This window comes from Neodiprion virginianus, chromosome 4, assembly GCF_021901495.1.
Source record: "Neodiprion virginianus isolate iyNeoVirg1 chromosome 4, iyNeoVirg1.1, whole genome shotgun sequence".
Taxonomy (NCBI): domain Eukaryota; kingdom Metazoa; phylum Arthropoda; class Insecta; order Hymenoptera; family Diprionidae; genus Neodiprion; species Neodiprion virginianus.
The window spans coordinates 36776376-36804222 of record NC_060880.1 but is presented as its reverse complement, the minus strand read 5'-3'; the positions used below and the strand labels follow the sequence as shown (position 1 = coordinate 36804222).

Sequence of the window (27847 nt, the reverse complement as noted above, 5' to 3'; positions counted from 1 at the left end):
AGTTCGATCACTAATGCCGCGTTTCGACTGTTACAAGTAAACCAGAATACTGAAGAGATTAAATAATATAAACTGAGTGTAAACAATTTACTTTAAAACCCAAAGCGTACGATAATAACAAATATTAACGTGATCGGAACTAGTCGCTGCACCGGTATTTTAACATTGTGAATTATGCTTAAAAATAATGAATAATGATTCGTCGAAATGCGATAATTTTACCGAATAAATGAAATTAATTTAATAATTCAAATAACGCAAAAAAAAAAAAAAACATTACATGTTTATATGGCTGTGACAATAATTTCGAATCTCGAGTGTGGCCGCGTGGTGCGATAATTATAAAGTTCCTAAATTAGCTTCTGTGTTTACCTTCCGATAGAAGCCTACATGGTGTTGATTAATGCCACCGTGCACGAGGTTTGTTCACACTTGTCTGCGCCACCCGTGATAATTGTCAGATCAATTTCAAATGTTATAAGATCGTGCGATCGGGGACGCCGATAGAATACTGATAGCCGGTTCAAAACTCCAAAAGTCTCGAGCGGCGATAACCGCATGAGTAGATGGTATATCTATTTGTTAACAATATTTATTAACCGAGCTACCGAATCGATCACCGAGAATACACCTCCTGCATAAGATATGGAAGTTTAACTACTTGGATATAATAATCACTTTTTCACGAGTGCAAATACCTGCGATGATCGGCAAACTATTATTGGCCGGTTGGATACTTCAATGTCTTCGAGGTCTTCACGGTGCGTATTACAGCAATATACGATATATGTACATTTGTGTGTTATCATTTACGAATATTTGTTTCCTCTGATCAGTAGTCAATCATCGTGATTAAAATAAATCAAACGATTGAATATTTCAACGTTTAAAACAAGCAGGATTCATATTTCAACACGTACTTGCATCCAGGCCATTGATTGTAATTAACAAATTGTGCGCTCTTCCGGTTCTCACAGAATTTCAATTCTCACGTCAGGTTAGATGCAATCACTTGATTTTATAACGCAACTGACGCATATGAACGAGCCAACGTGTGCATGGACATAATAAATATTTCATAATATACCTATAATGTTTTTTCCATGTTTTGTTCACCTCTGGATGTTAAAATATTCTTAAATTACGGTCAATTATCTACTTAGAAGTTTACTGCCGCAAGTGCTTGACCCCGTTGACTCAAGGCATCGTTTCAGTGTGATTTATAAAATATCGTAAAAATTTCGGACACTCGAACATGTATATATATATATATATATATATATATATATATATATATATTTTATATAGGCGTATGTACGCGCCTCCGCGTGTATTTGTATAAGAAAACTGAATCGTCATCCACGCCTCCTAGATCTGGTGAAATTATTTCTTTAGAAAGGCAAAGACTGGACCACAAATGAACCAAGGTAACTAACTCGCTCGAACACGCGCCAGCGAACCGGCTTAACTGAATTAAAAGGATCTAGGTTATCCCCAGCTGTATGTAGGTGTATACGTATATAACTCGTTCTAATCTGGATTTTGACCCTGCAGAGAGAAAACCGGTATCGGTCGAGCCGTTAAAGATCACATCACTCAAGTTTGTTAGACTTTATCCTATAGTAACGTGTGTAGGAGTACATGAAAATTGTTTTTCTCTTATTGCCAATTATTACAATATACATTTTACTTACTTTAACTCTCCGATACGAGAGACGGATGTAAAAAACATATTGATGCAGTTACGTAAGAATCGCTCGCGTAATGACCCATGAAATAAATTGCGTTGTGGGTGAATTTCATTCGCTCCAGGATACCTGTAAGATCTATCTACAAGAGTCGAGCCGCGCCCTTCACATTGCAAGTGAAACATCCTGTATAAAAGTGTATGTACCATCCACATACATATACCTATGTACGTAATGCAGCGTTCCGATAAATGTCCGTCGCTTTCACTGTCCAGTGTCTAGCTGGAGGGGAAGACCACTCAACGTTCATGTACACAGTTCATTATACATCTGTATTATACTTCCACGATGCGGCGAGTTCACTGCAATGGAATTTCCAGGGTTGAAAGAATTTCCCAGGTCAAAAAAAAACCCGGTCTCTTATGCAGCTGGAACCGGGTCAACTTCTGGAGTTGAAAAACGTTGAAGAGAACGGTGAAGCGAGAATCGGAGTACGTTTTTCTCGCTGAAACTTGTATACTTCCAATACTCGTCCATCGCTCATTGTCAACCTGTAAAAAAGCAGAGAAATTTAATTACTGCATTTTCAGACTATCGGGACCGAAATCTTTACGGTTGTAGTAATCCTTCACGCCATGGGAATTCGGGCTGTCTCTGTAACTTACGTAAGGATAACTTTAACTAAAGCTACCCAGTCAAGGCGTGACGTGCCGTACAGTAGTTCGTCAGCTCCGCATTGTCCCGAGTAGATTTACTTTAATTTGCCAATTTTATTGTCCCTCGGTGCGTACTCGTTAACTACGTTTCCTTTTTATCTCAAGGACAAAGGATGTGACAGTACTCTGCGTAAATACAATTCATGAACCTACACCTACCTACTGGGGTGGGTGTGTGGGCGGGCAACGCAATCAGTGAGAGGCGAACGCCTGCAGACGAACCATTCTCGGTTCACGCTTTGACAATTGTGGAGGGAGCTATGTGAAAACTGAACAATGTGACGTTCGTGAAACTCCCTATTTTCGTCAAATACACGAAGGTAACGCGTGATCGTGAGCCTTTAAAATCCAGGAAGCATAAATTCAACTTCTCTCAAAGGTCACTAGGTCTTACGATTGCAGCCGTTACGAGTACAGTTAATAATCACTGAGTCGTACCGACTCAATTCGCGACGGTAGGTAAGTTCATCGTGAATTTATGCTTCGCGGGTTTTACGTACAGTATACCTGGCCACCCAGTACGTGATCGACGGATCGCGAATCTTGCGTGCAGAGACCGGTCCCGATTTCCAAATACTCGGAATCGCGCTGCTAAAGCACTGACTCTCACTACCGAAATCACCCATTGACGATTCTTCGTTATAAGTTTATTATACACGGGATAATGACTCCATCAGTGTGTCGAAATTTTTGTAATCCTCGATGCGATTCTGCAGTTGCCAGTGACGCTGACTGTCAAATCACAATCTCTCGCTGTAGAAACCGTTGAGCATTTGTATAATCAGCGGAATTTCTTCACCGATGATTGATTAGCGGAATGAGTTATTTATAGTCGTCATATTGCCCTTATAATTATTCAAAACTGTCGGTTTAATGCAGTTAGCTGCGATAGCGTGTTTTGAATAATTATAAGGACATATATATATATATTGCAACTTTCAAATCCACATACCGCAGACGAGAATATTATTGGATACTTTGAATAGAAACCAGCTGCAAGTGTTGAATGCATTCATTACTTTACTTAGCGAATAAATAAATTTTGAAGAGTTACGAGCCGTTTCTCTTATGGTACGAATGTATCCACTTTTAGGCTCATCGAACACTTCGAATAAGATTACAGGTGAAGTGTCTCTGTGACCAACATAGAGCCTTAACTGCGACGAGAAAACGTTGAAGCTTTCAAATTTTTAGATTAAATCAACAAAAGTTATACAGTTTTCAAACTATCGAATGACCTCATGTACATACGTGGCGGACGTTAAACCAATCAGAAAGTGTGACAGTGATGCTCATACCTTGCAGTAACCAACTACTGGAATTGCATGGTGATCAAATGACTCTCACCAACTAAAATGCGACACTGATTTGTATGATTTTTCCAATCTTTCGAACATCAGATGCTGTCCAATTCACTTACGAGCACTTGAACCTCATTGGGAATGGCTTGAAATGACCCAGAACATCCAGTAATCGGTAGATGACAATCACGACTGTGCTGTAATCGCGACGTCACCAATCACAAGCAAATAGCTGCAGAACATTCTCGAAGATTGACGGGAAGGGATATTGAGATGTTGAATTTGAATTTAAAATTAGGAACAGTATAGGTATGATGAGGTTTGAAAGAACAGTAGCTATGGAATTTTTGAGAGTGTATAGTTCACTGCATTCAATGCGGAACATCGATTCACGAAGAATAGGAAGCGTAGAAATAGAGACAATTTGATACGCAGCAAGTGACGACCTATTTCTCACGGGTCGAATATGAGAACAAGATTAGGATGAAAAGCCAAAGAAAATGGCGATGTAGACTGTTGAGGATAACATCAAAAGACTCCGCTCATCGCGTACCGCAATGAGTTTATTGGATATACGGGTTACTCTGACCACGTGCGCGGCTGCTTGTGCCTGTATTAAAATAACATTAACCTCAGGAGAAGCACTTCTCATTGTATTCTCATACCTGTAGTCTAAGCCTCAGACTAACGAAGTTCATTGACCCTGGACAACGAAAACTGTGTCAGTAGTCATCGCACAGACACTTTTAGAACTAATCATGCCTCTAGTAACCGTCTCCCCGTTAGCTTAATACATTCTCCTGTGACATAACTTATATGGAAGATAAAAGGGGTCGTCAGTTATTGTCTGTTAATGACGACATGTCCTCGAATTGAGAAAAGAAATTGCACACTACATGCATTACGAGGATACTGGACTTGTGCAATATTCAAGATATACCGGGTTATTTTCGTGATGCGCCATTCAGGAACCCCTAATTATAAGCAAATCAGGGTACAAGTCCACTCTGAGTAGCTCCGAACACGGAGCCTAGATATAAAGAGAACAATCATGGTGGGCGTTTGGCTTTTATTTACGGTCAGAAAAAAACGAGCAAGACCATTTTCTCGCAATGTCTACCAAGGTAACGCTGGTGACGTTAATGTCAGGTTCATGGCGTCCGTTTGTTATTGTTTGTAACGCGTGGTCACGGCATTCCCCTTCTTAAATTTAAAAAACCTGACATTAGCAACTCTAGCAACTCTAGTGTAGAAAGATTTTACTACAAATTTTCGGTCGTTTCTTATACATTACGATCGTTCTCCTTATACCTGGGCTCCGTGACTCCGAGTTTCACCAGGGCAACATCAGTCGCGTGCTAACAAAATAAAAGAACATCGGAGCTGCTCAGATGGACTTGTACCTTGATTTGCCTACAATTAGGGGCCCCTAAGGGTGCATCACGGAAATTATCCGGTATATGCACTTTCTACGCAATAACTGTATGATATTTGTACATCAAATCAGAATTCTCAATTTTCGCACGATACTGTAGTATGCATATAAATGGTGGTTGAATTCAACGAAAAAGCCTGCACATTGCATATGCGAGAAAGGGTGCGTTCCGAAATTAGCTAACAGTGCTAAAAAATTCCCTAGGACAGAGACAGAGCTACCCACGAACTCGGCGGCGCAAAAGAGATAAAGGATTGTCGACAACACTGGGAGCTAACTAATACCGGAATGCATCCTAAATATAGCTACAATATGGTTATACCTAGATTGTTTTGAATAACGCAATGCAATGCAAGTTAATGAACTGAGTCAAGCTTGTTTGTCGAGGAGGTGTATAATGGGAGGCGGGCTTACGCATAGCTGCTTATTGTTAGAGATTCGTTGTTCTTCTCTCTCGTTGTTCTCGTAAGAGAGTAGGTAATTGGTTCGCGCGACAGGTGTCCAAGTTGACCGGAGATGTACCGTTGGATTTGTCGGGGACGAGAACCCGCACAATTCTCGACTGCCTACCGCGTTCCGCGTCACTCACTTGCGCAAGCACATTGTCTCGTACCGTTGTTTCTGGAGCCCAACCGCGGCCTGACCTCCTGCCCAACTCTCATCCGTTTCGATCGTCATCAACTCACCTAGTTTACCCCTACTTTTCGTCCCCCGTCAACCCGAATCCATATCAATGCCTCCAATTTATTTATCCGATACTTCCGTCCCATCATCATTATCGCAGATTACAGAAAATATTCATACACGCCTCGTCGCTTAACGTGCAGAAAAATTAACGCGATCAAATCACAGTTCAACGAATCAATCGATCGTCAAAATATTTGTCCGTTATTCAGGTCAAGATTTTACAACGATACTTACTGTCGCATAATTGTACCTATTGGGTGGTTTATGAAGGACATAAAATTATAGTACTATACCATTTTTATAATTTTTAAAAGTTTATTTTTATGCTTAATTCAGGCATACAGGAATCAGCCGTTTCAATGACACATTCTTGTACAAGACGACGGTATATTTTGCAGATTATTTGCAGGAAGTTAAAACTGGTGTAGCTGGTCAGGCAGCACTTACGTATTGCCTATTGAGTAATGGTTGAAACTCAGATATTTCTTACGACGATATGACGGAACGCGGTGTTTTACCGAGCATAACTCCTCAAATCGGTATAACTTACACTGGTATCCATATGTACTGTGTAGGTTGGTGTACTTGCGAATTTATTGTATGCGTAAAGTGCCTTCGAACAAATTGACAATTTCGGAGATAAACGAAATGGGTGAGAAATAGCATGTGAAAATTTTACAACCAGCTGTACTGCGAATGACTCAATCCGCTCTGAATAATCACAGATCTGCAGATGAGCGTTGAAGACTACAATCACAACAGAGAGACAGTACAGTCCGTATACAACAATGTGACGTTATCCAGATTATGAACGAACAGTTTACCGTTACTCATTTATCGCTCATTTAAAGGTATATAGAACAGACCAGTTGCAGCATTCCATTCGCATTCTTTTAATAACAAGTAACCCCTCACCGATCATGCAGATTGCGACCGTAATGTGGATAACAAATCATCAGCAAGGCTAGTGAAGGTCTATTCAGTTATATAATAGCGAATTGAGCATTAATTTTTACAGATTATGAACAAAAATCCTGCACATGATGAGGATAAACAACTAAAAATTACCTGTTAGACTTCTGCAAGGACCTCCCAATCATCATGACCACTTGTATAAATGAATAAATGTTGCATCTGTCTAGGAGATCTAGCGACGCGTGCGAAGTGGCCCACGGCCCTGGAAGAGGCATACGACGAACGAAACGACCGCGAGATATTCCAGGCAGTGGTACAATCGATGCGGGAATGGGAGGCACACAAGAAGCACAACCGTCGATTGAAGCGGGACGTCTCCAGGGTTTGCTACGAGGATGTGGGCTGCTTCGAAGACACAGGACCATTCGGTTATCTGGAAATGTTGCCATCGCCTCCCAAGGACGTCGGAACCAGGTACGCCCGCTAACGATAAGACCGATATAGTCTCATAGTGTATTCGCCATAAGAACATGCATGGTTATATCGATGAAGGATTTTTCTTCGACAGATTTTTGGTATACGGTAGCAGAAAGGCGAGATCCATCCCGATGGATGTTCCCGCTGAAGAGATAGCCGACAAGGCGTTCCAGGCCATCGACTCCGAACTCCCAACCAAAGTCATTGTCCATGGTTTCGGCTCCAGCTGTGACCACGTATGGGTATACGAAATGAGGTCTGCTCTCATGTCCGTTCACGAATGTAACATAGGTGAGAGAGAAGATGGATGATTAGTATTAGAGAAGGGTAATTAGCGGCGATGCTCACCATTAAAAAACTTCGTGCTTACTCAACTTCACGTTGTTTCTTTCTTTTTTTTTTGCCCTTGCAGTATGTGTAGACTGGGGTCCAGGTAGTGCTGTGCCAAACTACGTAAGAGCCGCCGCAAACACGCGGCTCGTTGGTCGTCAGCTCGCGAAGTTGGTGCGCCAGCTCAACGTTCCATTGGAACGTGTCCACCTCATCGGTTTCAGCCTGGGAGCTCACGTAGCCGGCTTCGCTGGAGCAGAACTAGGCAATGTTTCTCGGATCACGGGTAAGTTTCATGGTACCAGGCCGTTCACGCCAAGGATTTCGTAAGTCTCGCGTTCCTGACCGACCAAATGTTACTTCGGTCTTCGCACAGGCCTCGATCCGGCCGGGCCCCTCTTCGAGGCCCAGGATCCAAGGGCCAGACTCGATGCCACTGATGCCAGCTTCGTAGACGTAATTCACAGCAACGGTGAGCAACTTATACTCGGTGGATTGGGATCATGGCAGCCGATGGGTGACGTGGACTTCTACCCTAATGGCGGCCGGATGCAGACAGGATGCTCTAACCTCTTTCTGGGCGCCGTTTCCGATATCATTTGGTGTAAGATATTCTCATTGCGTTTTTGCCGTCATTGACCATCAGTTTTCATCTACATTTTGCCTTCTTGAAATAACGAGACGCTGGGAGATTTTCCCAAGAAATAATAATGTTTTCCGCAGAATGTTGTACACAATTTTCGGATATATCATATAGAATTTCGATCCTCAATGCGGTTTCTTATACCTGCAAATCACACAGCGTGCAAACAGTATATTGGTCAATCGAATATCATATCTGGATATACATAGGTATGTATGTATAATGTGCAGTGTACGTTATACTTCTTGCTCCATAATGAGGACAGGTGACATGAAACGAAATGTGAAAAAAAAAAAAAAAAAAAATTGGGATGCCGTTCAGAGAATCGATTTACCTTTTTGTCGCCTATACTTGAGACGATTATTGTAACTTGAGTACTTTTTCGTGTAGCGGAACTCAAGGAGTTTGAGATTACTGTGCCACGGTCGCGTGTAGCAACACCTGTGTCTGCTTCTTTACACATTCACGAATAGAAACTGCAGAGCCGCAAAGTATACTTTGCGAAATTAGTCAAACAGATTTTTTTTACTCATCTGTTCAAAACATGTATCCACTTCTTATTATCTTCCAAATTAGACCGTGTGCTGCATAAGTGTATACGCTATGTACCAATTGTGTTGTAACGCGGTCAAATTTACACCGTTCGTGGTAACTGACATACCTTTTGCATGTGTAATTATTTTACTTTTGTTATGCGAAAATTTAATGTAGTTTATAGAGAAATCTGACAATGAGACGTATGCACACTGTACGTGTATCAGAACGAGATGATAATACGAGCATTGTGTCGGTCTTATAAGCAATAGTTTGAACAACCCAATGACTGACTACTACCAATGAATAACAGACGATATTCACGGTACGAGAGGTCACAATCTTTGATGAAAGTCAGCGCAGTGGCCTCAAATAGTAAACAAAACCCCATACAATGCGGCGTCTCGAATAGACCCAGACACCGTGATATTGTCTATGTGGAGCGTGTCATTCAAGACAGCATGTATAATGATGGAGTAATAATTGTTTCTGAGGAAGCCGCGGCGAACTATACATAGGTATAGTACATCGTACCTATGTGTGCAACAACAAAGCAGCGCGTTATAAATATTCATCCCTGCGCAATCAGCCTCTTCGTCGCCATTCGTCGTATGCGATAGTAGCAATTTCTATATCCTGACTTTATTTTCTTTCAAACCACACACAGCCAGCGCAGTGGAGGGAAGATCGTTGTGCAACCACAGACGAGCATACAAGCTCTTCACAGACTCTGTGAGCCCCCGATGTCGGTTTCCGGCATTTCCCTGCGACCATGGCTACGACGGTCTTATCCGCGGCGATTGCTTCCCTTGCGGAGTAAACGGCGCTGAAAAGCCGTGCGGGGACATGGGATATTACAGCGACGAGTCAACTGCCCGTGGCCAGCTGTACTTGGTCACTAGAGACGAGGAACCCTTCTGCGCACATCAGTATCAGATCAAGCTGTACAACAGCCGAGGGGAAAGACCAGCGAGAAGTTATGGAAAGCTTCAAATTTCTCTCATCGGTCAGGGCGCCCTTAACGAAACGTTCACCATGACTCGTAAGGACGATGAAGAGCTTCTGATCGGGGCAATTCTTCAGAAGATCGTCGTTCCTCACCCAGCCGTTTCCGATTTGGAAGCCATAGAGGTAGGGCGATGGTTTTTTTTTCTTGCATGTTCTTCCGCGACTGCTGTTACACAGTTCGCAAAAATCTTCATGAATTTTTCACAAGTGATTGAGTATTAAAGCTGGATTTAATGGAGCACTTGAACGTTTTTCACTTACATTAGTAGTAATGTAAGCGTTGGCATTCGCAAGCCAACTAACCGTGTAACGACTAATTGTGAGGTAGTTGAAAATCAGTGAGAGTAAATTGTTCCTTTATTATCGCTGCGCAGTTATCACGCGGAATTACACCACCTGACAAACACCGCAAAACTTTCTAACAACCACAATGTCGATTATATAAATTTCATACCGCGTCATTTCAATTTCTACTAACAAATTCGAGTTTAATTTAGCAAAAATTACGCGAAACTCGTGAAATGAGTAGAACGTTTCTGTACATGAAAATAATTCTCTTTCCTCCTTTATCAACTCCAGGTAAAATACACGGCGTACAGTGGTTGGATATCTTCCGGTCTGGTCTCCTGGAGCATAGACAAGGTGTCGATAATCGACAGTTTCGGGAACAGTCTTTCGGTCTGCAGGCGAGGTTTGATATTAGAATCGAACCATCCGGTATACTTGCCGTTGTACCCAGGGGAATGCAACATCCCGGCGGAGCCGGAAACTACGGCGATACCGCAGACGACTCCTTACGGAGATCAGCAGTTTGCCCATGAGAAAAAGGGAGGGATCGGGCCCTTCACGAAGGATCAAAACTTTGAGAAAGACGGATTTCTGGCCGAGGTTATCAGCGCAGAGATGCAAACCCGACCGCAGAAGGGGCTGGGTCCCTTCACCAAGGATCAAAACCCGAAGCCCTTCGACAAGGAGGCTTTCACGCGTCAGGATATCTTCAGCAACGCTAAGAAAGTCTTCGGCAATGATATAGCTTCGTCAGAGAGCTCATCTCAGACGGCGAACCCGTGGACTGTGGCCGACCTCGCTGACGGGGACTCGAATTCCCTAGAAAATGTTGAGGTGGAAAGCGGTCGAGGTTTCTCGGAGAGCACGTCTCTGCAAGTCGCCTTGACGGCCACGAACAGCCCGAGATCGTTGGAGCAACCGACAACGAATTTATACAGTGAAATACGCGAACCGGTGCTGAAGCTCTTCGGCAAAGAGAGCGGAAGGTCGTTGAAACTGCCGGAAATAACGGAACCGATACTGCGCCCGCGACCGGCGAGACAGAACGAGAAAAGCAACGGAATCCGGCGCAGCGGGAGGGGAAAGCTGCCCTCGGATCCGGTCAAGGACACAGCTTCGAGAAGTTTCACGGTTCAATTTCTCCCGGAAAGATTGGCGGGGATCTTGGCTCACGCCGAGAGGTACGCAAGGCAGACACTGCTGCCTCTGATATCCCAGTACACTCCCAGCTTTGTAGGTGGACCGAGGTACAATCAGCCGACTTACTTCCCGCCGTTGGGTGACATCGTTAACGAAAGTTTAGAGGACTCGAACTCCAGGGAAATCGTAAATTCCGAACGGAATTCCACGTCGGTTGAGAATGACTCGTACGAAGAAGAAGACTCATCAAGGGTGGAAAATTCCAGGATTGGAAAGACGCTGGAAGCCGAGGAGGTGGTTTTCGGTAGCAGCCGGGACAGTCAGAGTTACTCGGATGAGTTGACTTCGGGCCCCGCAAAGACCGAAATGGACCAAAGTGTTGAGAGCCTGAAAGTCGTAGCCAATCTCACAGAGGATAGACCGGAAAACGCGACGTCTGGTAGCCAAGAGACGGGGGGCAGTTGGCTGACCGAAGATGGTACCGCCTGGTCCAAGGAAGATGCCGGGGCTGGACCAGAGACGAAGATCGACGACTGGGTACCAATAGTGCCAGCGGACAAGGAAGTGCTGGAGAAACCAGCAGTCGGCGTGACGCCGCCCGTGATAGACGGTAAAGACGACCGGAAGTTCATTCCTCTTATTGACTTCGCTAACCCTGACGAGTACTTTGTCTCCTCGACATCAAAGAGCGTCGGCGACGTTGCGAAGAACTCAACAGCGGAAGACGAGCGTCTCAACGACTCTACGACGACCCAAACTTCGTCACACATCCAGAAGATACCCGGCAGGAGCAACGACCTCAAAGAGGGAAAGACAACACCAAAGTCTGTTATAAACACAGTATTTCCGTACATTTATGAGAGGAAAAATGATCCCAGGACAAGGTACATACCGCTTCTTCCTGAGGAAGATATGCGGCCTTCCGGTCTCGGATAATTTTTAACACTTGATAATCAGGATGTCTGTGGACACTGGTTGAAAAATTCCAGACATCCTGCACTGCTTCCAGGCTAATAAGTAAAGATTATTCAAAGTCATTCCAAGTCTATGTTCTCTTATTCTGAAGTTTTGATTTCGTTACAGGAGTTAAGGCTATAGGTATATATGTATATTTGGTTATAAATATATAATCAAATGTTCATTTTGGTTGAATTTTTCGACGATCATACGTTAAAGAAAATTAGATGTCACGAGTAAACCTTTCATTTCGGCGCATGATCAATAAGTGATTACGGAGTAAAGAATAAAGCAAAATTGACTTATATTCTTAATTTTATATTGCATATTGCGATTTTATAATGCAGGCAGTATGTTTACTGCCACCAGACTGCGTTTTCCGATATGGTCAATCACCATGGTATGGTAATGTGTAAAGCGATTTTATTAGATCCTTGGTAGGAATAAACTGGTTTCTAGAAGGTGTACATATATTATATTCCATAGAAAATGTATACGAACAAACTTGGCAGTCCAAAATACATAAAATCACCAATTGGCTTTTTCAAGGGTCTTGTAGACAATCCATATTAAACGTTCAATAGCGATTATGCAGTCAGTAGAAACGCTCGTTACGAACTTGCATTTTTTTGTTACCGATTATCATTACATTACAAGTCGTTTTAATTGTTAAATTTCATCATCACGGCATTTTCTTACTTTTTTCCAAATGTTAATCCGCTTTATGTAAATATATATACACACATATCTGTATGTGCGCGTGAAGAATTCGGCTGTGATAAGCAGCCAGTAGAAAATAGCGGAATAAAGTTACTGTATAAAAGGCTCTTATAAAAAATTGTAGGTAAAAATTACGAGAGCTCTTATTTTTATTTTTGTATGTATATATGAATCTTTATAGTATATATTATATAATAGTTTTACGGAAAATCATCACTTTAAGTTTACGAAATCAATTTTGTTGTTGCTGTTATTATTATGAATATTTTTTGAGTTGTAATTTTTATTTTCGCTTGTTTATTTATATTTATCATTCAATATATTATATTCCTAAAACGCGTTACGTTAAATTTTGATTTAATGTCCTATATAATAGCATAATTCACATACATAATTTAATACGCTATCATTATTACCATAATTGTTATTAAAGGGCGAGCCATGTTAAACGTTGCCGTTAGTGTATTTAATATATTTATCTACACACATGAATTAAACATACTTCGATCTACACAAAGGCTGTCAAGTAATTTAAAACCTAATGAAAAATCAAGAAATCCCCACGTACGTAATCATCTTAAAGGAACTTACGGAATTACAATATAACTTAATTACAATTAGATATTATTTTAACGTAGTGAATGACGATGGATGTAGGATATTGTATATACCTGTATTATAAATTACCGCAATCCGCTGAAGAATGAAGTATAAGGTCCATATGTTTTATTTCTTTGCATTTTATTTTTATTTATTGTTTTCGAGTTTTTCACTATACAAAGAAATATCAAGTTACGTTTAAATACGACAAGAGTCAGGTGTGTATGGAAGAAGAAATGATTTGTTATTATTATAAATTTAACTCCCCCTCTCCTTTCTCGGCCAAAATCAATTTTCTCTTTTTCTCATTTTTTGTATAATCTATGTCTGCTTTTACGGAAAATAAATATTTATATATGTATATTTATTTATATATATATTTTTCTTCTATTCAATCTTCCTAAAATGTTCTCGTCACGCCGTGCAGTTTAGAATATCTTTACGATGAGTAGATAATGAAATTTAGTCCTGGATATGACCTTTTTCGTGATATGTTCTTTTGTATGAATGGTTTGGATAGAAACAAAAAATCGATTTTCAACTCAATGTAATTGAATGTATAATCAACGAGCGATCCGTAAATAGAAGATTTTTTTCGCCCAATTATTAGCAGTTCATGAATTGAGGGTTTAACTTTTTTTAAATTTCAAATATTGTTTTCAAATTTTCTGTCCTTACAGACGAACTCCTCATTGATAGTTATTGAAAAATTACTTATCATACAGTCTTATTACGTGCGGAGCATAACACTCGCTTTCAAAAATATATTTAAAATTTATATTGGTTTAACTTCACTTCACTGATTAAAAGTTTGCAAACTAAAAAAAAAAAAAAAAAAAAAAAATTAAGACAAATATGGATAATAATACAACCCAACAATTACCATCGCTATCGTAATGAAGATTTTTGTTACTTTTATTATTATAGTACGATACTGTACCCCTTACGTAAATTCGTAAATACACCATCTCAACGCGAGGATACGACACAAATTAAAAAACACTGAGTTACCTACAGAATCATTACGGTTCGTTCAAAATACAAGTAACAATTTCAAACACCATACAATTCCTTCGATTAAACAAAATCCCCTCTTAGTTTATACAAATTTTTCGATTTTTTTCTCATTTTTCCTTGCTACTTTTATGCACATTCGCATTTCATTCACCTCGCATATATTATTATTATTATCAATATCATTAATTCTATAACAATATTATGTTTTTTTTTCATCAGCCCTAATGCGTACAAAATATAAGGCCGCCTCATAAATACACTGACTAGATCAGTTTTCATATCATATATTCGTATTTCTTTTCCTTGCTATTACACTGCTGAGTTCGCTAATTCCACTCCAAGTGGATTTAAGTGCTCGAAATTCTTATTGCGCATGCTTTGCGATTTGAAGGAAAAAAAAAAGAAAAATTGCGCAGAGCAAATCGTGTCACAAAAAATAATTGCCGAACTCACCTCGTACGTCCTTGATGATAACCATATGATACATCGTCTTTCTACAGTTTAAAGTAGTATTATCGAAACGTTGAAATATAGGTGCGGACGATGAACAAGTGTTCACCAAGTAAATATGTATGTGTTCACTTACTACCGTTTCCCGTGTAGGGCTGAATCATGGACACGGTGTACATGCCACCTTGAAAAGATCGCAAAAATGAAAAGTAATTCACCCTGTTTGAAATTGACCATTGTAACAACAATAGCGAAACGGGACTTAATTACTGATAAGGAATTAAACTTACAATTAGGGACACGTTTAATTCTCAAGTTTATGCATACCCCTACTAGTCGGACGGTATATACGTTCTCCAGTTAAAATGAAACCGATCTTATCATCAAAACTACGAATTTGTTTTAGTAAGCTGCAAGTTAGGAGAATAATTTAAATATTATAAATAATCTTTATACTTCAAGACCTATTCATATATATATATACTGGGATTGAATCAAGTACCGTCAAAAAAATCCACTGTACGTATAAGTAATATCTAAATTGTTGATGTGAAATTTTCAGCTGCTATTTGTAGTTTATGAGTTCAATAACATAGTTTTTTGATAAGAATAACCGATTCACTTTTCCTAAATAAGGATGTTCAGGACGGATCTGGCTAGTAGGAACTATGAGGCGGTATATGTTTCAATACTTGGAAAGTGACAACTCGGCACTTGTAAACCCCGAAATAAAAATAGGAAACAAAAAAAGAAAAGGCTATTAAGTTCCGATGACGGAATTTCTGTCGTAAAAATCTCAATGTTTTTTTTCAATACGATTAACTAATAGTAAGCATTTACAGCTCTAAAATTACAACGGTGTTGTTAGTTTTATCACTTTGCTTTTACTTGTTTGTACAGAAGTATATGTTTTTTATTTATTATGTGTATATACCTATTATATATATATATTGCATGCCCGACTTCCTACGTACGATATTAAGTTGACATTCGTAGTTCTTTGAATTTAATCTGAATCTGAAAAAAAATCTTTAAACAAGTTTATAAGGTATGAAAAGATCTTTTTCACTCAAAGATCGACACGAATTCTCTCTCTGCGCTCAAAAACAAATAAAGATCAACTGCGATCTGCCGAATAAAAGATTGAATTGAACCCTTAAAAAAGATCTGTATTTTACTGCAAACCAGGGAATAGACTACAAAGTCATACAATTTTTTTTAGGAAAATGCAAATGAAAAATGCATCAAGTAAATTACGGTGTCTATTCGACACGGCCATCGCGTTTGAGGATACTCAAAAATGCATTCGACAAAGCAGCATCCGTTAAAATCTAATTTGACACATAGAGATTTTTTTGATCTAAAAATCTGAAAGTAGCGGGTACAAAATTTATATTATTATTTATCATACATCATAGTGTATAATATATAATATATTATACTTTCTATATGTATATGTATACATATATATACCCGCAAATAAACCTGTTTAAAATTTTTCGCTGATCAATTACTGTGAAAGGTAGAATTCAATTGTTAAAAAAATACTGTTAAACAAACGGAACATTGGTGACAGGTACGGACGTAATCTTGGATGACCCTTGAAGGGAGTTAACTTATCTCACAAAAAATTGAAAAAAAAAAACAAAAAACTAGAATGAAAAATACTCAAAATCCCTCAATATCATACGTAGAGCTGGATAACCGGATCTGTCATTTTTTATCAAATAGCGAAAGTTTGCTACGTACAGCGCCTTCGCATACGACGAGTCGTTGAGCCGCAGAGATACTACAAATAGGTACAGTCTCCTCCATACTTGCTCTCAACAGAGCTATCCTGCTCGGTCCGACTTCCAGACTAGATTCCCCTATCCTTAGACTGCTACCGGAAGCTTGTTTCCTCTCAAAGTATTCTACTATCTTAGATATAGTTTTGCTAGTCGAATTTATGCTGCCTAGTCTATCCTCCCAATAAGACGAATCCCCGCCGCCAAGACTTGCTATATCTTCCGAAGAGTCTGTGTATATAGAGCTAGTTCTGTGATCGTCTAATAAAAATAAACTACTAGCTGCCGAGCTACTCAGCGTGGAAGCGTGTCTACGATTAGGCGGTTCAGGGCTGAGATCTTCACCGACGCAGCTCCAGAATCCAGATTCACAGCTACCGCGTCTTCTTGGCTCCCAACCTTCCCTGAACAAGGGATGAGTGAACGAACTAGCAGCACCGACTTTTGTAGCGACCTGAAAATACGGGGCGAGAGTCAAGATTTGCAAAAGAAAAAAAAATCCTTGTGTCTTTCGTCATTGTTATTATTATTATTATTATTATTATTTTTGTTGTTGTTGTTGTTCTTGTTGTTATTTGTATAGCATAAATTAAAATATTTCAGGCACAGTAGTTGTAGGAAATAGCGTCACAGTTACACTTCTTTAATAAATAATACAATAGATCGCAGCTTCATCTACCTTTTTCTCCCACTTTTTTCTAGCAGTCGGACTGCTTGGCTCAGAATTTGGTTTCCTCCTGTTTAAAATTTTAGCTATACTGTCGTTCTGTGCAGGTTTGAATTTATTTGACCCGCTGTCGGTAAGAGTTGGTCTAACATCTTCCACCGACGGTAATTCCAAACAGCTAGAGAATAAATCACCCAAAATTTTCTTGACGCCGCCCAGGGCATGGAATGGATTCGCCGTCATGGGCCTGTAGTGGGGATCTCTCTTGCTTGCCAGTTCCGCGACACGTCTAGCCGAATGGCATCTAGCTTTGTCTGACGGGGTTGCGTTGTCGCAGCCCCTCGCATCTGCTGAATGACTTCTCTGCCTAGCTGCTCTTCTCTTAAGGCATCGACTCTCTCTTCCAATCTCATCCAAACTAGAGAGCAGTGCTGGATCAACAGATTGCCGTTTGTTCAGTGCGTCTTTGACTTCCTCTTCGTAAGACAGTATTATTGTCTCCAAGCTGGCAACTATCTCTGGAAAAGTTGGCCTTGACTTTGGCTCGTACTGAAAGTGGACAAACATAATATAAATTGCCAAGGTCAGAGTTTAAAAATAATTTTGCATATCAATCTAACAAAACTTGATGAGTCTGTTATGTTGTAACTTAATAGGTACGGAATGCTTCACTTGCAGGTTTTACAAATGCTGAAAGCTGAAGCGAAGTATAATAGATGCTTCGAAAAAGTTTATAAAACTGCATAAAACTAACTTACTCTACAACAATTAAAGGCTAATTGCAAGAATGCGGGTGGTGGATCGGAGGCGCTGCAGATTTCGCCGACAGCTAGATAATCTAGGCCAAAATTATCGGATCTTGATAAAACGTCGGGATCGGCAGAGACTCTCCCAATAAGCTCACAGACGACGATTCCAAATGAAAAGACATCCGATCTGTGATCGTACCATTGTCCCTTAAGACACTCGGGCGACATCCAATACGGACTTCCGACTGTGCTCAATCGGTAGCCAGAATTTGGATCGGGAATTTTAGCTGCAAGCCCAAAATCTCCAACAACAGCGACCATTTCACCGTTCGCTTTATCTTTTTTAATTAACACGTTCTTAGATGTCAGGTCACGGTGAAATAGGCCTCGACTGTGAAGGTAGGTCATTCCCCTAGCAACGTCTTTGGCAAGATTCATTCTCACTAAATGAGGTAGTGCGACGTGTCTGGCCATAATCAGCTGCTCTAAGCTGCCGCCATTAATGTATTCTGTAAGAGCATGGAGCTGACCCTCGTGGACGCAGACTCCCATGAACCTGAAAAAAAAAAAACATTTCAGAACTGGTTGGGTAATTTTTATGCATTCCTAAAAAAATAAAATGAGGAAAAAAAAACTTCAACTGATGAAATATTGTTCGTTTGGCACGAAACGGCATTGTTCTAAAATTCCATTGCCAAATGTCATAAGATTTTTCATGCAGAATGCTGTTTGTATCTTGTTAAAATAGCTTTTACTCTGACTGCATCCAACTAAGAGAGACAATCCCCTTTAGAGTTTAAATTTCAACTCATTATACTTCTATAGAACGGCAAAGTGGTGTAATAACGTTGCGTAATTAAAAAATTAATACAACAATCATCAATCTTTCTAATTTACCACTTTACAGAGATACAATCTGGTTTAAAAAATCTTGTACACAATGTTGTAACAATATCTAAAAATCAAAATGGTCAAAAATTCGAGTACACAATTATTGTAGCAAATAAAAAAGTGGCGATTTAGCATTGTATTCAAGCAAGTACGTCTTAATTAAAAGAAACATACTGCATGTATTGTTTTCACGTTTGTTATATCTATCAGACTTCTGTATACAGTCAGTAACCTTCGCTTCCAAGTATGGGCTAACCGAAGGTCTGTGTCCCTGGTATGTACACATCTATATATCAGAAACGTGCAGAATGATTACTGAGTAAAAACTGCATTAACCAATTGTACGACTGATTTTCCATTATTCATTGCTTGGCTGGTTAATCCGGAGTGTATGAAATTACCCACGGATTTGCGAGGGCAAACTGCTACGAAGAAAACATTCTGAAGAGAATCGTTAATTACCTCAATATATTCGGATGACTCAGTTTATTCATCAATTGAACTTCTTTGAGCATGTTTGGCCTGTTAGCTGGCAGTTGGTTCATTTTCAAGACCATAACTTGACCCGATACTTTGTGAGTCACCTGAAACAATGTAAAAATAATCTCAAATGGGGGGAAAAAAAGATGCAGAAAATCATAAGCTAGTTATGTACAATTTTTTCTGCTATATCACAAATCATTCGAATTACAAAATTCGACTGGAACCTGTCATGCGCTTTATTTTTCCACATGAAACTTTGGGCACCTCGAATAAAAACGGGGGAGGGGGGGGGGGGGGGGGGGGCATATATTACACTATATAATCAATTGTGCTGAGCATGTACGCGACTCACAGAAAGTTAGTAGTTTTCGGAAGAGATTTTCTCATGCACTTTTTTTTCTTTCAAAACATGATAAGGCGGCTTAAAGTTTCTTCTGTCATGCCAGAGCATGGCATATAGGATCAAAAGTTTGTATTTTACATTACAAAGCAGCAGAATCATTAATCTAACAAGATAAGTAGTTCTTATCATAAGTAATTCTTATCATAAGAATTCTGTTTAGCAAATATATCAGCATACCTAGTGTCACAGCTCAAGTTTTACTTTCCATGGCAATGTTTCTAAACGAAAATCAAGCAGAGATATTTTGGAGTCAAATTAATATATAATTAATGTTAGCGAGACGAGCAAATTTCTCACAGACGTTGTGAAACGTGAGAGGCATTTCTCACATACAATGGGGCATTCTTACGCTATTGATATGAATCTTTAGATTGCAGTGTGCAAGGAGGAGGCAGACGAGAGAGAGGCACGTGAGAATGTAAAATGATTCTCACAGGAGAAACTTAACTTATTAATGAAACCAGTGTATAACATCTGGCGGATGGAAGAGAATTTAGAAATTGACTTCAGGAAAAGTTTATACTTAAAGGAGAACTGGCTACCATACACGCAAGAACTAACGAAAAGAATTTGTTAATTTATGAATAGAATTAAATTTACATAATTTCACTTTGCTTTGATTCCAATCCTATATATAGTTTACAGGTAAAACAAAAGTCATTCTTTGCAAAAACTATTCAACATAGTATGATGTTTTTTCGAAAAATAAATTATATTGTATTCATAAACGATGAATTATACAACAAAGTTTTGAAAAAAATACAATTAAAATTAAAGAAAAATCGTTCAGAAAACTGGACGGTGTTGGAGATCGGTATCTACTGTTTGATATTTTTATCGTCATTCAATCGAATGCCAAATATTGATTAGAAAAATGATTACAACATTCACACCCGCAATCGAAAAAACTCATGATCTTATCGCAAAAGTAAATAAAAGTGTGATGAGAATATCTTGGCAATGGTTGTTACAATTGGACGTTAGCCAACAAGTGACGAATACAAGCCAGCTGAAATGGTAAACAAAACCTTCTCTCAAATTGTGCACTTTAATAAAGTAACGTTAGGAAAAAAAAAATCAGAACAAAAATACATGTGTGTATGTATATACGTATTACAAATATACGTACTTTTTCTGAAATATTTGCGATAGTCGAATTGACGTTGTGTCCGACATATCAGTTGTTTATCAAAATTTCAATCAATCAACATGGCAGTACGATATCTGTTAATCTTAGATAACGACCAGGGTCCACAGTAGGTACAAATTTGCTTTATGACTAACAAATATCAACAAATGACTAATCTAAGTATTTTTGTACCTTAAGCAAATTATTTAAATTTCCTGCAAATATGAGAGTATGTTCGAAAATGATACTTTCATGAAAAGTTTGAACGGACAGTGTTAGAAGAAAAAATGAAAAAATAAAAATTACAAGCCTGAGTGAAATTATTTCGAGTGTTATGAATATTGATCAGGATCGGACAGTCCGATTACTATGATTCGATTCCAATATAATTTTGGCGTACTGTTTTTTTTTGGTTTTTTTTTTTGTTTTATGCAAATGAATTGAATAATTGTGGTAGATCGACCTGGTATCATCAAAAAGAGAAGCAAACAAACGTGTTAGTGAGTGAGTGAATCAGAAATGAGTGTAAGAGACTTATTAGAGAGTGTTCGGACTCCATGGCCATCAAGCGTGACCGGCTTTCTCATTTAAGCATTCTTATTACAAGACGAAATGGTTGGTACCGTCTTAAGTCACAGGCAAGGTCGTTTCCAGTGGCCGTTAAATACATTAAAAGCAAAAATAGTTTCCACCTACTAATGTATATGTATATCCGAGTTATATGCATGCATACATATATATATACATATACAAACATACGGATCTTTCCCAGCTACAGCAGGAATATCTATCTTTATTCTACTACGGATACACTAATCACATTGGCGACTAAATAGATTTACTTTCATATATATAACCAACAATAAGGTATAGTAATGCTGCGGTACAGGGTGTAAAACTAGACGTCCCTCAAACAACTGGATAGCCATTAATCTTTTCTTTTTACCATTGTTTCCATTAATCAATCCATTAAACAAGGAAGTAATACTAACAAGGGCTAATACAACATTGGAATAAGTGTTTTTTCAACAGTAAGGGCTTACAAATAAGTGACCATAGATATTTGCAAGGGGTCGATTGAAGTATAATTGATTAAACATGCGGACATAATTTCACAGTTGATGTGAATTTTTGCGTTTATTTTTTTTATTTCGAATACCAAGCTATTTTTTTCATTTTTATAACAAACTAGAAGCATGTGATATAAAATGTATAAGTAATTTTTTGAAGAAAATTGCAACCTTGGTCAACTAACGCTTAGTTATTCATTCACCTTGCACGCACGTGTGTGACACATGATAAAATGAAAAACATCCGTGAGGCTGAAGTTAATAACATTAACGTAACGAAACGTCTGGGAAAAGACCATTATTGCACAATTTCAGTATGACTTTGAAGGAGTTGGTTTTTCAAAATAAAAGTATATTTTGTTTATTATGGTTTACTAAATTTCAGACATTCCTAAAGGTACAAATTAAAGATTGTTCCTGAACATGGATTGTTACAGTAATGTTACCAACTTCACCCTTATAAGCACCCAAGTTGTTGCTGAAGTAAAACAAATATGAAACATGTCTTCAAAAAATATTTAGTCCATCAGGTTGAAGTTAGTAACATTAACGTAACGAGACGTGAGGCTAAAAAATCATCACTATTGGGTAATTCAAAAATGACTTACTAGGAGTTGGCTTTTCAAAATTAAAGTATATTTTGTTTATAATGATTTACTAAATCTAGAAAATTTCCTAAAGATGCGAAGTAGCGATTTTTCTCAAACGTACATCGTTACAGTAACGTTATTAATTTCATCCTGATTCTAGTCTTCTGCTACAGTGGAAAAATGGTTCATTTTGTGATCGACACTCTCCCAATAACAAGCATACCAGTCATCAAGGGCAGAGTGGAAAATTTGAGATTGGATTTCAGATGCACGAGGCAGAAGAACGAAGAGATGAAAAGAGACAGAGACTCAGGCATTTCAAAAATAGATTGCGTGGGTCCAGCTCTATCTTTGCTCACTCCGCCTCCTTCCACAAAATATCAGCAGCTTAAGTATTGCCCCTGTTTTCTGAAAAATTTTGCCTTGCCAATGCGATGAATAAGAGCAGAAAAAAAGTAGTAGGAGAAGAACGAGAAATCTGAAAAATTGCCACGAGATGTAATATCACCTACATTTTTAGGAAGCAATTTGAATCCTGGATTATTCAGTATGCTAAAGTTTACGGATGTAGAATTTGTCTCAGTTACTTTCGAAACAAGATGTTCATTCTCGCAAAATTATTACCTAATTTTAGAATACCCACCTGGCAAATATTTCACTTTTTTTTTCTGCGACAAAGATGAGATGATGTGATATAAGGGGGTGACTAACGTGGAAACTAACTGTTAATATGTATTAACGTCTTGGCGTATAGACCAAGTTCTTGGTGCCAAGAATGCGACGAGACTTCTGAATCTAACCACAGTCCTACTTTGCAAAAGTTGAGCAAATGCAGAAAATTTGTTAAAATACTCAAAATGTGCTTTGCAATAATATAATAGCTAATGGATTGCCGCTATGAATTGCCAAATACATATAAATGATATAAAAACATCTCGTCCAAAGTGTTGTATAACTGGTTAGATAAAGTTCGACATAATGTATAATGATGTTGAACGGCAATCCCTCAATGTCAAATTCCATTTCATAAAGAGAACATATAAAAATCTATCAAAATAATTGAGTTCCACTGTGACTTATGGCAACGAATTTCGTCATAGTCTTTTTTCATTCATGTTCAACGCTTCAAGTTCTGTTAATTTAAATGGAAAAATGCAACCCTCTGATTTTTCTCAGTTCAACACCCACTCATGTATATGACAGAACATAGGTAAGAAATGTTTAAAATTTATAAGGTTGCTAAATGTTGAGGTAAAAACCTAGTGCAGTAGCTATATATGTTTAAGTTGGCAACGAAGCAGTAAAGTTTTATTAAAAAAGCACGAGCACAACGGCATATCTAATCGTCCGTGATGTTAATCTAGCAGATAACGCATAGGTGACGTTAAGTACTCACAATCAGGGCTGCTAAAAAACTGCAAAAGCGTACACGTAATAACTGACAATTGAGCTAAAAACCTTGCATACTTCGCTTCATCATTAAAAATTTGCCAACAACTTCCTCGTCTAATTTAGATGTAAAACAAGAATTTGGGAGCAACTGGGAATCCTAGGATATGAAAGGCGAATGTGATGTACTTTCTTTAATCTGTTCACATTATCAATGTATATAAACCAAATGAATTAATTTCACGTCTGGCTGTCAGCCAGAGGACGATTCATTCCACAGGTGAATCTTTGTATTGTGAATCAAAATTCTCTTCACCGTCTACCTTCATTAAGAGTTGAATTACTGAATAATTAACATACTGTTTGTTTCTCACCCTTTCAACTGCTATGAAAATGATTTAAAAGATATTTGCATGAGTATCTGATTGGTATCGATCTACCGCAATAACAACTCCAACTTTATATCATAAAACATAAAAGAAGAGATACGTCATCGGTTTACCTTAAAGACTTCGGAGAAGAAACCGGCGCCAATTTTTTCGAGATAAAAATCATCGAGTCGGTTAAGAGAAGCGACGGCATGTCTAAGGGCTTGACAAGAAGCTCCAGTTCTCCTTTTAGTCGATGAAAAATCTTGACTGGCATCACCGGAACACACATTTAAATTAGCGCCGCTCTGCCCCTCGAGTTCCGTGGGTTTCCAAGGGTCCCTCGTCTTCTCACGATCCTTCAGACTCCTAGGTGCGCTTTGCAATTCAGTGGGTAAATGGAGCGAAGGAAACGAAAGACAATGCTGCAGATTGTCAGTGTTTTCGCATTCTTTAAACGGGTTTGAAGAAACGAAATTCATCTGATTTGGCAGAGTGTTTGTTTCATCGTACGTATCGACGCCGCCTGAGCGATATTCAGGCACCTTTTCAAAACCCGCCGACGTTCTGGCTCCCAATAATTGGCCATTGCAGGCCTCCGGCATGGATTGAAAATCTGGGAAGTGTGATTCGCCGTGCTTTTCCTCATCGCTGCCACCCTTTTCACCTTGCTTAACACAAAGCGAAGGATTTCCAGCGCACGCTTTACGCTGATCTTTGGCAGGTCTCAATGTCTCCTTGTCTCTGTTACCAGGAGACAATTTTTTCGTCGCTCTATTGACTTCCCTGTTTATAACGTCAACATTCAAACACCCCAGACTTGACAACGAAAGGTTTTTTGATATTTTGGAAGCGCAATTAATACCGGAGTTCGACTTGAGTGCAGGGCAGTTGGGATTGGAAGAACATTTGTGTATCATTGATGACAACGACGAATCTCTCGCACCGAATGATATCTTATGCTCTTTAAATGGCGCGAAATTCAAAGTCGAGGAGGAAGATTCCCTGGAGTGCAAATGCGAATGAGAAGCTTTGGGTTCCGACCTGCGAGGCTTACTCACATCGGCACTCGTGTTGCCTGGAGCCTCAGACACGACTGGCTCGTTTTCCTTTGGCCTCCATGTCTTCACTTTTTCATCTAAATTTGCTGCGGCGACTTCATCAGTAGAAAAACACGGCAAGCACGTGGATGATGGTCTGGTGCCAGTATTCAACGGAGATACAGATACCGGTGGTCCAGGGGTATTGGAAGGCGGTACTTTGCCTAACATTTTGTTACGGCGTATTAACAAGACGCGTTACAAATGGCACAACGAACAGCTTTCAAGCTTTCACAGACCCGCATCACACCGAAGATTCTTTCGTTTCACACTTATTTACGTTAGAATACTATCAAACACATCAGCACGAATTTTTATCAACACATTCAGTTTAGTTTTTATATATCGCATGAAGAACTGCTTTCAAATAATTACAATCTCAGAGTATAATACCCCTAAACTCTTCTATCCTACCAGCATTGGCTGTCTTTATTTTAAACGACTCTATTTATCACCATTACAACAGCCATGACCTGCAAAACAGGCTAACTTGTCTGTCAGTTTTGTTTACTGTCAAAATCTAGGCAGGTTCTGGATCACAAGTCGCGTGCCGTGACAGTTTGTCTTGGGGAAGTTTTACAGCACGCACGGTTAGGATTCACATATTTTAATTTTATCTAGTCGTCTAAGCAGGTCGAACAAATTTTTCCTCTACTATTGCAGCGTTCGGTAAGGGAGAAGAGTGGCGGATGACGGGCCAACTTTCAAAGATTTCTTTCTGTGATCACTGCGTCGCATAGACAGAAGTGGAGCTCAATTTTCACGGGTATTATTCACTGTTTATCGCTGCTTATTAATTAGCTGCCAAGATACTTTACGCGTCCGTTACACTCTTTGGATATCGGATCGTCACTTCGGACACATCGCTTTGTATTTTATCAAAACTGTCAATAATAAGATATCAGATCGAGAAACGCTAGCCAACCGACAACACTTCATGGCAGCCATTATAGAAATGAGTTTCTTCCGAGCCGACGATCCAGGCGCCCCTCCGCCGCCTTGCGGTCATTTCTCGAACTACTTTCCTCCTCCCGACCATCTTCAACCCCTTCCTGCGCTTCGATAGCTTCAATAATACGCACGCAAAACATCCCGATTTCCATCCCTACAGCGTCGGATTCAGTTCAGAGACATCCGAAATAACATAATCTCAATTTAAGCTCTAATCGTCGAGTCGACGACGTCACGTATTTATAGTTTTACCGAATTCACCGTATTTCAAATCTCTTGCGTTCATACTGTTCGAAGAGTTCGATTTTTCAGGAATTGCAATTTTTAATGTAATGCGAAGCACAGACAATTACCCTCATGGAATATAGACATGAGAAGAAAGACGAAGAAGTGGAAGAAGCACACAATGCATATTATGTGAATACTCTCCAAATATAACAATTACAATAAATCACTAGTAATTAGATGGGTACACTTACGAGGGTAAGATTTTACCGAAGTTCAGATAATATCATTTTTATACAAAAAAATGTATTTACATTAATTTCAGATAGATATCGACGCTTTGATTATATATGACCTGTAAGCTATATATACGAATAAAATGATAGATTATTAGGATAAGACTACGTATACGTTTACCATTGGAAAATCTATTTATAGTAGACCAATTATTTTATGATTCGTACTCATTTTCAAGTCATACTTATTTAAAATTGGTATGCCTGCATGGTTTTTTACGACGGTTTAGTGAAAGCTGCATGTGAATCCCAGAGCCGTGTATGGATGGTACACAATTCAACTTTTCATTTTCGGTATAAGTATTTACCGATCCACAATAGGCAATATGTAATGTTACAACATTATTACCGGTGAATCAGGCATAAAAATTAATTATATTCAAATATAGCTATAATAGTATAGTATGCCGATATACTGTTTGTATACATCCACGCACGTGTATATGCTATTTATTAACTTTCTTGGAAGAATACGTGCTTTATATTCATATATACATAACAAATTTATTACTGAACACTATCCAGAACAGTAAAGAATAGAAGAATAGTTCGTTGAATTACGTAGTGAAACCATTTCCTGAAGAAGACCAAATAAAAAATATATGCTTTCAATTTATAACGTGATGAATCAGTACGTGGGAAAATAATTGAGGGCTCTTGGAATGACAATTATGATGATGTCCCTTCTTAAAACAGGAAGTAATCAGACAGATTTAAAATCAATATGTACCACCATAAATTCGCAATAAAAAATACGAATTATCTGAAAAATGCTCCTTCGTGTGCGCCTAAATCGTCATAATTGTCAAACCTGCGTTTCATGCCCGAAAGTCAGATAACATT

The 27847-nt window shown here is 38.9% G+C and overlaps 3 protein-coding genes across 5 annotated transcripts in view; 1 reads left to right on the top strand and 2 right to left on the bottom strand.

The window, feature by feature from the left end:
* Positions 1-27847, bottom strand: part of LOC124302903 (uncharacterized) — a 592781-nt gene that overhangs the window by 381443 nt on the left and 183491 nt on the right. The gene's annotated exons all lie outside the window — the stretch shown is intronic.
* On the top strand, positions 37-13350 carry LOC124302756 (uncharacterized). The gene is made up of 7 exons (XM_046759263.1): positions 37-761; positions 6970-7216; positions 7311-7510; positions 7632-7835; positions 7926-8153; positions 9394-9857; positions 10314-13350. Exons 1-7 carry the CDS (start codon positions 704-706, stop codon positions 12096-12098), a joined length of 3186 nt encoding a protein of 1061 aa, XP_046615219.1. The 5' UTR covers positions 37-703; the 3' UTR covers positions 12099-13350.
* On the bottom strand, positions 14334-26496 carry LOC124302757 (serine/threonine-protein kinase dst3). Of its 3 annotated transcripts, XM_046759265.1 has the most exons (6): positions 24567-26496; positions 19463-19584; positions 18119-18665; positions 17555-17909; positions 17373-17430; positions 16844-17147 (listed from the first exon to the last, which is right to left on the bottom strand). In XM_046759265.1, exons 1-6 carry the CDS (start codon positions 25701-25703, stop codon positions 16988-16990), a joined length of 2379 nt encoding a protein of 792 aa, XP_046615221.1. In that variant the 5' UTR covers positions 25704-26496; the 3' UTR covers positions 16844-16987. The 3 variants fall into 3 exon arrangements, with proteins under 3 accessions (XP_046615220.1, XP_046615222.1, XP_046615221.1); XM_046759264.1 differs by having other exon boundaries at positions 14334-17147; positions 17373-17909; positions 24567-26495; XM_046759266.1 differs by having other exon boundaries at positions 14334-17147; positions 17373-17909; positions 25494-26495.